Source organism: Apodemus sylvaticus, chromosome 22 (assembly GCF_947179515.1).
Source record: "Apodemus sylvaticus chromosome 22, mApoSyl1.1, whole genome shotgun sequence".
NCBI lineage: Eukaryota > Metazoa > Chordata > Mammalia > Rodentia > Muridae > Apodemus > Apodemus sylvaticus.
The window spans coordinates 56,702,054-56,712,888 of record NC_067493.1 but is presented as its reverse complement, the minus strand read 5'-3'; the positions used below and the strand labels follow the sequence as shown (position 1 = coordinate 56,712,888).

Genomic DNA, 10,835 nt, shown 5'->3' with positions numbered 1-10,835 from the left:
TTCCACACAGAACTGATGTTCTCCAAGGCATCTGACTGGGTTTAAGAGAAAGGGAGTTGAGACTGGAGCAGCCTCCAGTCTGCCTTCCCTTCAGGAGATTGGGTACTCTCCAGACTGCTGTCCACCCCACCCATCCAAGCTAACTCTAGAGACTGCTGACCAGCAGGAGTCCCGGAAGGAAGCCCAGTGTGAGGCAGATTGGGAAAATCTTGGTTAGGGCTTTACTGCTGTCGTGAGACACCATGACCAAGGCAACTCTTCTAAGTAAAAATTTAACTGGGGCTGGGTTACAGTTCTGTAACAGTATTGTTGCAAATGAAATCAAGCACAACCCCCAGTCTGAAGCTGTGCTCACTAAGGCTCATAGCTGAGACCCAGTCTCAACAAAGAAACCAACAACAAATACATTTCTCTATTCATGTTTACTGAGAAAGTCTACTAGATTAAGATATATGAATTGAAAACTTTGGAATTGAAATATTTTGGAAACTTTTTTTTTGAGATACAGCCTTACCATGTAGCCCAGGATAGATTTATAGTCCTGCCTGTGTCTCCTGGTGCTGGATTCCAGGAGCATGTACCTTCCCGCCTCTTCCTCCCTCTTTCCTCCTCCTCCTCCTCCTCCTCCTCCTCCTCCTTCTCCTCCTCTCCTCTTCCGTCTTCTTCTCTTCCCTTACAAATGGTCTGGTATCTTCTTTTGAAAAACACAGTTGAAAGGTATATAGAACTCAAATGCATTATTACCAGAAGGAAAATTTCTTGTGAACTGCTTTCAAATTTTTTGGTCTATTGAATAATAATTAAAAAAAAGCTTTAAGATCATATTTACTTTCTTTGTGTGCTTGTTTGTGTGTAGGGCATATAACACGCACCGGGCAGTCAAAGGAGAACTACAGCCAACTTTCTCCTATCTTGTGGGTCCCAGGACCAGACTCCTCAGGCACAGCGGTTCTACCTACTGAGCTACCTAACTCCGCAAACTTTGCTTCCCCCCCTTTGGTAGCAGTTCCCCAGACAGGTCCTGTTCTAAAGGTGCCCAGGGCCACTGCAGAGAGGACAATAAACGTGCCCAGGGCCACCTCAGAGAAGTCTTGCATCTCTATCTGAAGTACCAGCACTTGCTACCTCACCCCGATCCCCAGAAACCGGAAACAATCCCCAGAAGCCGGAAACATAGCCCTCGGTGTCACCCAGGGGCTTCAGAACAAAACCCACAACCAGCAACATCTTTTACAACTGTTTTATTAGCAGCAATATATACAAAGTGGAAAATGATTTCATTTTTCTAGCTTAGAAAGTTTGCCTTTTTTTTTTATTTTATTTGATGATAAATGAAAGAGCAAGTGCCCCAGAAGATGCCTGTCTTTGTGGGTGCCGAGTGCCATCTCACCGGGGGCCTCATCAAAGACACAGGAAGGTCATCACCAAAGGAAGAGGTTGATTTGCCTACGGTTCCTGAAGCTACCCATTGGTCGTCGGAGTCCCCATGGTGTCCATTCAGGCTCTACCCTTTCCCCTTCTCTAGGGCTGTGTGTGGATTTCCAGAGTTGTCCCCTGAGGTTTGTGAGGTCTCCAAAAAGCTGGCTTCAAAGGCTCGGGCTGTGATCGCTTGGAAAGATGCCACCCCCCTCCCCGGGCAGAGGTCAGAATACTTAGGCTGGCAAAGTGAGTCTACCAAAAGGCAAGCTAAGAGGGGGGAGATGAGCTCTGAGCAGAAGGGGGAGGAGCTGTCCCTGTTGACAGCGTGGCCTGCGCCAATCAGTATGAAGGATGCGCATGTTCCGAAACAAGTATCCCCACTGACGTCAGAACAGGGAGCTGCTCGTGGGAGGGCTCACGAGTGTATCCCGTTCGAAAAATATTTAATCCGATGGGTTCAAATTTCCATCTTGTAAAAACAGACAGGGACGGACTGTCATGAAATGCTTTGGGACTGGCATCTGGTAATTCGGCACTGGTAACATCATTTTTTTTTTAACCAAACCTTTACATGTTACAAATACACAGTCAGGTATTTAAAAAAAAATAGACACCAGCATGTTCATTCAGTCATTGTACATTGTGAGCTCGCGTGATGCACCTCTAGGCTAGAACAACATTTTAAAACATGGCCACACCGACTGTACCACTAAGTCAGAACTGAGACATTGGCCTCCTGTAAAAAAAAAAATAAAAATCAACATTTTTACCCCCTTCTCAATAGCCAAGAGATGACCTGGGAATGACCTGGTCAGCTTTAGGGAGCAGAGTTAGAAGGGCAACATACAGTCAGCCTTTATAGAAGGCAAGCACTTAGTTTCACTTAGGGGCATACAGTGGACTAAAATCGAACGCTACAGACAGATTTTGCAGGTGACCCAGAGCTGGAGTTGGAAGCATCTTGTATAGTTTCTGCCTCTGCCTCTGGGAGAAAGGCCATATTATTCATAGTCGGTCTTCCCCCAAGGGACCCCTTCCCCCTAGAACCTGTATGATTTCTCCTCTGGTTCCTCTGTGGGTGGATTAGCTGGGTGACCAGAACACCCCCAGCCACAGTGGTCAGGCAGATGCATACGGGGGCTTTCCTGGAGGAAGATGAGTCCATCCTTGCTAGAATGAGGGCTGAGAAGAGGCAGTCTCCCTAAAACCCTACACCCAGAAAGAGCTTTCTCTCTTCTTTGAAACCAAGGGATTTAACACAATGACCCCAGATAGCACAGGAGGACACAGGAAGGTTCCTTCAGACTGAGCACCCTGTGGTCACGACATAGTCCTCAAGTGATTGCTCCCCCCACGCCTGCTGTCTCTTCTCGCACCTAACCCTGACACATTTCTTTAGGACTGTACTTAGAAAATAGTCATTTGGAGAGTCACAACCTCTAACAAAGGTGAACGGAGCAGTAGCTGAAGGCTGGGAGGGTCGGTCTGCTGTTCAGAAACATTTTGTTTTTACTGACGTTCAGGCTGGACCTTGTGCCTTGTTAACCTGCGATTTCCACCCTGCTCTGCCCACAGGGAATCTGCTTGGGTACTGATGCCACGCCCCCTCAGCCCTGCTCCCCCAGAAACTGAGAGGCCAGTGAGGAAACTGTTTCTCAGCACCTCCCCGGCCAAGGAGTTTGTGGGAACAAGATCTGGAGGCAGTATCTCTCATGGCTATGTCAAAGGCCAAGATAGTCTAGGAGGCCAGGTGAAAATCAAAGCAGATTCCTGGCTCCCAAGTCAGGACATATTCTTCCCTCTCTGGCAGACCTGGTAACTCTGTAGTCCAAACTGCCTGTGGGTTTATGACCTTAGTCTCAGGATGACCACGCCAACTGTGGTGAGTTCCAGTACAGAACTCATCCGGTATCCATCCTCTTTGAAGTCCCCTTCCTCAAGATCCCTGCACTATTAGTAGTTTTGGGCTAATCACCTTTTAAGAAAGGGTCTGCCTGCTCATCTTATTGGCGTTCCTTGGGCCTGAGGAATTCTGGGAAAATCTTTGCTGCCTTCAGAAGGCCACAGGAAGGAGAAGATGGGCGTTTTAGAGGAATTTTAAATCGGAAAAGAGGACTCAGAATTTGTTTTGGAAATATGGGCTTAAAAGTACTCAGGCTAAATTCCACTCCAAGGCAACTTTGCAAGACACACTCCAACAACCCAGGGGCTTCCGTTTGTACCGAGTACGCTGTGGTGTGTTGCTGAAGACTATGCAGGACTGGGCAGCCGCAGCCTGGCACGGCTGATCCAACCTGACCTGCCGTTTGCCACTCTGTTTGCCTTAGGAATGGAGGCCGTCAGGTGACCTTGGCTGCAGCCTCCATGTGCCGAACTTACCGGTGTCAAAGCCTTCAATTTTAAATATAGTTAAGTACAGCGAAGAAACAGTGTAGAGGAAAGATGGCGGTCACGCTGGGCTGCAACCCAACGCCACAGGGTCTCTGATGAATGTCCGAGGAGGTCCTGACAGTTCATGTCTGTATGTCTGTCTCTGAAGTGCCCCTTTCCAGGGCAGCTCTTGTTAGATGGAAACTTCATACTCTCTTGTTTCCTGCGGACAGAGCACACAGGTGGGTTAAGCCCCGAGTGGCAGAGTGACATCCCAAGGCTTCTAAGGTGCCACACCTCCCCGTGTCCCTGGCCTGGGGCTCTACACTGTAGTCTGCTCTGCTCAATCATTGTTTAAAGTGTGCAGATGTGCTCTGTCATCTTCCAGGCTCTGATCTCCCACCAATACTGGGACTGAAAAGACAGGGCGCAGAGCTGACACAGCTGGTCCTCTGGGAACCCCAACCCTCTGATGCGACTAGCATCTCCAATTGCCTGAGGACGTGCTCTGACACTCGGGTGACTGGATCCTCCCCAGCCAATATGAATCCATACTTTGAGTTCCATCTCCACCAGCTGGACCTTCACCTCAGATCTGGGAAGAGAGTAAGGACCATGCAACTGTGGCTAGGTCCCCTCTCCACTGCTCCCTGATCTGGAACCAAGGGTGAAGTCACCTTGGGAGTGCCACTGTCACTTCCCATGAGGCTAACACAGCTACGGTCACATCAACACTTTCTGGCAGATGGGAAGTACCATGGGCAGAATGCAAGGTATTCTCATGGTCCCCACCTTCCAAGGGTCAGGCCGGGCCTGGCAGTGGTGGCACAGGCCTGTAATCCCAGCACTCTGGGAGGCAGAGGCAGGTGGATTTCTGAATTCGAGGCCAGCCTGGTCTACAGAGTGAGTTCCAGGACAGCCAGGGCTACACAGAGAAACCCTGTCTCAAAAAAAAAAAGAAAATTCCAAAAAACCAAAAACAACAACAAAAAAATACCCCAAAACAAAAACAAACAAAACAAAACAACAAAACAAAACAAAAAACAAAGGTCAGGCCGGGGTAGGTAGGGGAACGGGGCAGGGGCTTCCAGAAGCATGCAGACAGATGTAGGAAAAGCCAAGCTCAGATGACCGGAAGCCCACACTCAGCTTTAGGGAACAAAACAACCTGCCTGAGCAGTGAACTTCCACCATGGGAAGGGACCAGTCAGAGGTCACAGGCCACCCCGGCCAGTCCAACCCTGGCCTGTTTTCAAGCGCATTCATTTCTGTTGGTAAACTGCCTCTTTTTCTGTTACCGCCCACACGTCTCCGTGTCCAAGCAACCACTGCGGTGTGGTGAGCCAGGGTGGTGTGACTCCTGGCGGAGCCTTGGTAAGCTATGCTTGTGAGCCCCGAAAGGGAATGTTCATACAGGAGATAGTTCACACCAGACGGGGGGTCAAAGCAGGAAATGGTGGCAGGCCAGTGTGGACAAGGGAAATGGATTTGCCCATGTCCTCACAGCAGGGAGAATTCCTTCTCATGACACAATGGCTCCAGGGCAGAGCTGTCACGCAGCTCTAAGCCTGGAAGCTCCCTGTATGCACCTCAGACCTTTTCACAAGCCCTGCATGCCTGGCATCGTCTAACTTTCGGCCATGTCTACACCTCAGCATCACTAACTCTTCCCACCCACCTCAAGGGTCTCCACCAGGCAGTCACAGGACCTGCTAGATCTCCGTCGTCCTTCAGGATGATAACTAATCATATCTATGGACCGGTTTGATTGAGGCTTGGGGAGGTAGGAGGGCATGGAGGGCTCAGGATGTCAAGTCAAGCTTGAACAGCCTTGTCTGAGCTACTTTCATCTGTCTGGACCTCCATGTCCTGGAGTCACATGCCTATCACGGGGTACATCACATACCACTGTTGGTGCCCGTGTGCTCCGCCAGGCGTTTCTGGAGTGAGTGATTCTACCTGTAGTGGTTTTACAATCGCAGCTGGAGTTCCTGGTGCTGCTGGGAGCTTCCGAGGGAGTGGATAGGGCCCCACTGCCTAGTGCTGACAGAGCCACTCTCTGGAGCCTGCAGCCAGGCTGCGGCACTTGCAGTGCACAAGCCCGGCACATCTAATGCTGGATGGATGGGCAAAGCCGGAGATGGCGGTGAGTTCCTGCCATTGCTGCCTGAACACATCCCCACTGCTCATCCTAGCCCCAGAGGGAGCAGACTTCCAACGCAAGTCACACGAGGCCAGCAACGCACCCTTCATCTCTAGCTTAATTCCCAATGCACCCAGAGGCCCCGGAGAGTGAGTGACCTGGCCACTTAGGTTCATGGAAGAGTGCTTTGTGAGGTTTTCCTGACAGGGAGGTCAAGAGGCACGCTCTTTCTCAGATCACGTGCTTGTCTGTAAGCGAGGCTCAGCTGTAGCATCAGCATCGTCTCCTGATGTTCACAGCAAGGTGCAGAAAGACTCACGCTGCTCTTAACAAGTGGGGCTCAGCTAGACACAACAGCTGCCTCCGGGTGCCCCGAGCTGGGTTCTAACCACCAATGGGCAGAGCCAGCTTCTCCCTGGCACTCTGCTCATTCGGGACTTAGGTAGTGCCGAGGCTGGGTTGCCGAGTCGGTCCCTCTAATAGCCGTGCAGGGATAGCCCTCCAGGAGAACTTCCGGGCCACTTACCCCGGTCTCATAGATGGGGTTGTCAAACTCAGTCTCCACGGTGATCTGGCTGTAGGGGTGGGAGTACATGAGGGGTAGGCGGAGGCTGGAGTATTGTCGGCACCTGCAGAACAGACAACAGAGCTGGAGCTGCACCCTTGCCCTGCTGCCCGGGGGCTCTGAAGGGAATGGGGTGCGTAGATGCAGCCCTGAGCGGGTGGGGGTCACATTGAGGGCAAGTGCTCTCCACTCACGTCCCTATAGGGGCCAGCCTTGCCACCTGCCTCCTCTGACTTGTGAAGTACTTTATGTGCCTTTCTAACCACCCCCCAGCCCCCCACCCCGCCCCGCCCCGCCCCGCCCCGCCACTCCTTGGATGGCACCGTGGGAGGCAGGGGTGAGGTCTACAAGGGTCACTCACATCCTCTTCTCTGCCTGCCAGCCTCCCACGTCACTCACTAGCATTTTAAAGTCCACTCAAACGCTATACTAAGCACGGTCTTTTCCACCCACGCCCCCGGAGCACGTGACTTCTGCCCCAGGCTTCTTCTGTTTATCGACTCTCTCGGACCTTGCTTTCCTCCCGTGCTTCGGAGATCGGCTACTTTTCCTCCCTGGAGTCTGCTTTGCTCACTGAGATGTTCCCAGAGCCCAGGGGCTGCTGGCACATGTCGGTGGCTCTGAAGCGGCGCGGCAGATGTGCCTGTGACTGTTCTAGACATGGCTTTTTGTCCTTCGAGGGCAACTACTGTAACCATCAGCACCTGGGATCAAGCCCTGGGCTATCCCTTGCATTTGCTAAGTGAACAGAGGGATAGCTGTCCCCGGGAAGCCACAGGGGAACCGGGAGGCACCAAGACGCCTTCCCGAAGCCTCCCACACCACAGGAGGCCACAGTATGCAAGCCTCATCAGGCAGAGATGCCAAGGTCCCAGAGGTGCGGCTCACAACCGCGCAACCCCGCCTACCTCGTGACGTAGATGTAGGCTCCTCCCAGTAGCAAGGAGATGAGAAGGATCGGAATGAAGATGGCCAGCGCCATGTTCCCGCCTTCCAGTGAGGACTCTGCTGCCGCTTCTGCTACTGAGCACACAAGCCACTGAGTTTCTAGTCTCCCACGAGCCCCACGCCCACGGGGAACCTGGCTCTCAAGTGAGTGCTCTTCCCCAGCTGACATCCTGCAGCCTCAGACACGGGAGAGCCGTGGAGGAACAGGGAGCAGAAGCCTGGTCGCTCGCTGGTCCTTGCTAAGGAGCCCAGAGTCACCCTTGGCTGTGGTGACCAAAGGGTGGCTGAGAATCAGTTTGAACCCTGTTCATGCTAAGCACACCGGAAGGCAGAAGTCTGGTTAAAATTCATTGCACGTGCGTGTGCCTGCGTGTGTGAGTGCATGTGCGTGTGCTGTGTGATTTGGACAAAGTTCTAGAACAATCTTGCCTCATTCTCTGGCTACTTCTGTGAGTGGCGAACACCAGGCTGGGGCCCCTTCTAGAGCTCGCCTGTATGATATACCTAGGTGTGACTCAGGGCAGTGTGGACGGCTCTCCTGCCCAGCTTCCTGCTGCCCCCACCGCATGTGGCATCTGCAGGGATCATGGCAAATATTTTGGGACCTGGGAGCATTTTTCCCAGCACAGTTTGTGGGACCCTCCTCTCCAACATTGGTTCTAGAAGTTCGAGCCCTCTGCCGTCCTCCGTGGCCGTGTCTCACGAAGCTCAGTTGCCCCTTCCACCTATTAGCCACTTCCTCCATGGGTGAAAACAACCATCCCTGACCTCCACAATGAACACCCCACCCAGGACCCTGGTTTCGTTCATACCTCCTGAGCACAGGGCCCTGGTGGCCTTGCCACAGGGGCTCACCGCGCAGCACAGGGCTGCCAGGGAATCCCAGGCAGAGGGATGGACATTGTGGGGAGCACACTGCTTCCTAAGATGAATGGCTGACCCACTATCCTCCAAGACATCTTTGTCCCTTGTTCTACTTGGCTGGAGTAACACACATCAGCTGAGGACCTGTGTGTCACACAGCCTGACGCCTGGCCAGCTGTATGCTGTCAGAACTACACCAATCACGCTAGAGACAACGGAACGGCAGTTGAACTGGCTACGGCTTCTTCTGGTGAGATGAATAGGCCACTGCCCTGCACTGAACTAACTGGACACGGTGTGGAAGGCAGGCTGCTTCAGGTGTGGGAGTGTGTTGTCCTGACTGGTTCAGGAATCCCCTAGGAGACACATCTCTGGGTGTGTTTATGAGATATCTGGAAAGGTCTTTGTGGGGAGGGAAGACCCATCCTAGACAAGTGGCTCCACACTGGTCAGGCTGAGGTCCCTGACTGGACTGGCTGGTTTTGAGTGTCACATTGGCACAAGCTGGAATTACCACAGAGAAAGGAACTGCAGTTGAGAAAATGTCTCCATGAGAACCAGCTGTATGTAAGGCATTTTTCTCAGTTAGTGATCAAGGGGGGAGGTCCCATTGTGGGTGGAACCGTCCCACTGTGGGCGGGGCCAGTCCATTGTGGGTGGGGCCATCCCTGGGCTGGTGGTCCCGAGTTCTATAAGAAAGCAATTTGAGCAAGCTAGGGGAAGCAAGCCAGTAAGTAACATCCCTCCATGGCCTCTGCATCAGCTCCTGCTTCCTGACCTGCTTGAGTTCCAGTCCTGACTTCCTTTGGTGATGAACTGCAATGTGGAAGTGTAAGCTGAATAAACCCTTTCCTCCCCAGCTTGCTTCTTGGTCATGTTATTTGCACAGGAATACAGACCCTGACTAAGACACTGGCCAAATACAAAGGAGAAAGTGTGAGCACCTATCTCTGCTTCCTGACCATGGGTGCGGTGTAAGCAGCCGCCTCAGGCTCCTGCTGCCTCCCTTCCCTTCCATGACAGGCTTGAGCCACAATCAGCCCTTCCTCCCTTAAGCTGCCTTCACCGGGGAGTCTGACTAAGACAAGAACCAAAGGGAGGAATCTCAACACTGAGAGAACCCTGGCTAGCTGTTGTCACCTGTCCACAAGAACAAGCCACGCCCAGGAAGAGGAGTGGCTGTGCCAGGGGGCGGAGCCAGAGGGAGGAGGGCCCTGGTTGCTCCCAGCAGCCCTTTCCCTCTGCAGTTAGAGGCTGCTCTGGCCAGGATGTGAGAAGAGTCTCTTTCATACCTACAAGGCTTTTTTGGCATGGTGGGGTTTCTTGGGCTTCTCTGACTGAAAGGCTACTGTCAAATACCTTCAGGTTATACTTAGGAATGTAGGCTAATTTTTATTATCATTTTTATTATTTATTTTTTGCTTTTGCTTATTTTTTATTCTTGCTTTTATTTTCATTCTTTCTCCTTTCTCCGTGTCTCTGTCTTGGTCTATCTCTCTCTGTCTCTATGTCTTTCTGTCTCTGTCTCTCTCTCCCTCTCTCTCTCTCTCTGTGTGTGTGTGTGTGTGAATGTGTGCACGTGTGTGCGTGCACATGCGCACAGTTCCCACAGAGGCCAGAAGAAGGCGATGGGTCCCTGGAGCAAGTATCTGTGAGCTGCCTGACAGGTGCAGGGAACGACACTTAGGTCCTCTGTGAGTTAAGAGCAGTGGACTCTCTTACCTGCCTATCCCACTCTCCAGCCCTAGTAGCTATATCCAGAGGTCCTGGGGAAAGCTATCAACACAGTTGCCTGATGTATTAGAACTTACAAGGGCTGGAGAGATGGCTTGGTGGTTAAGAGCACCGAAGCTGCTCTTCCAGAGGTCCTGAGTTCAAATCCCAGCAACCACATGGTGGCTGCACCATCTGTAATGAGATCTGACAACCTCTTCTGGAGTGTCTGAAGACAGCTACAGTGTACTTACATATAATAAATAAATAAATCCTAAAAAAAAAAAGAAGTTACAAGATAGAGTAAGACTCACCTTCCAACGCATGTTCGAAACTGTCTTGGTTAACTGAAACAGAAACAGGAAGCATTGTCAACACCAAGGGAGTTCAGAGTTTGCTCAAGCAGAGGTTGATGGGCCCCAGGAGTGCGGTGTGAGCCAATGGTGTCTAGCAGGACAGCTCTCCACAGTACCGCCCGTGAAATCAAGAGGAACAAGAGGGGCAAGCACCAGCAGTGCTATGGACGGTGATGGCACAGGCCACTCGTTCTGTATTGCACCAAGAGCTTGTGCATCCCCATGCACCCCTCGCCAATCTCCTGCATGTGATGGTTCGTGCATGGTTTTACAGGAGAGCAAACCAACCCGCAGCTTTAGCCTCTCTTGCAGTTCTTAAGGTTTTGATTTGCCTTTTTGAGATAGATTCTTGTGATGGCCTCAAGCATTCATCATCAGCCTCCAAACTGATGTTCTGGTGGGTGTATGGCACCACCTCTAACTACATATTTTCATGGGGTCTTTTATATATTGTTTT

At 51.7% G+C, this 10,835-nt stretch overlaps 1 protein-coding gene across 1 annotated transcript in view; it reads right to left on the bottom strand.

Moving 5' to 3' along the window:
* Positions 1-1,253: 1,253 nt before the first annotated feature.
* Sez6l (seizure related 6 homolog like) overlaps positions 1,254-10,835 on the bottom strand; it is a 56,477-nt gene continuing 46,895 nt past the window's right edge. The window contains exons 13-16 of the mRNA XM_052168610.1: positions 10,337-10,369; positions 7,406-7,520; positions 6,459-6,561; positions 1,254-4,012 (exon numbers count right to left, since the gene is read on the bottom strand). Of these exons, the coding sequence (XP_052024570.1) occupies positions 3,983-4,012; positions 6,459-6,561; positions 7,406-7,520; positions 10,337-10,369 (281 nt within the window). The 3' untranslated portion in view covers positions 1,254-3,982. The remainder of the gene's footprint in view (positions 4,013-6,458; positions 6,562-7,405; positions 7,521-10,336; positions 10,370-10,835) is intronic.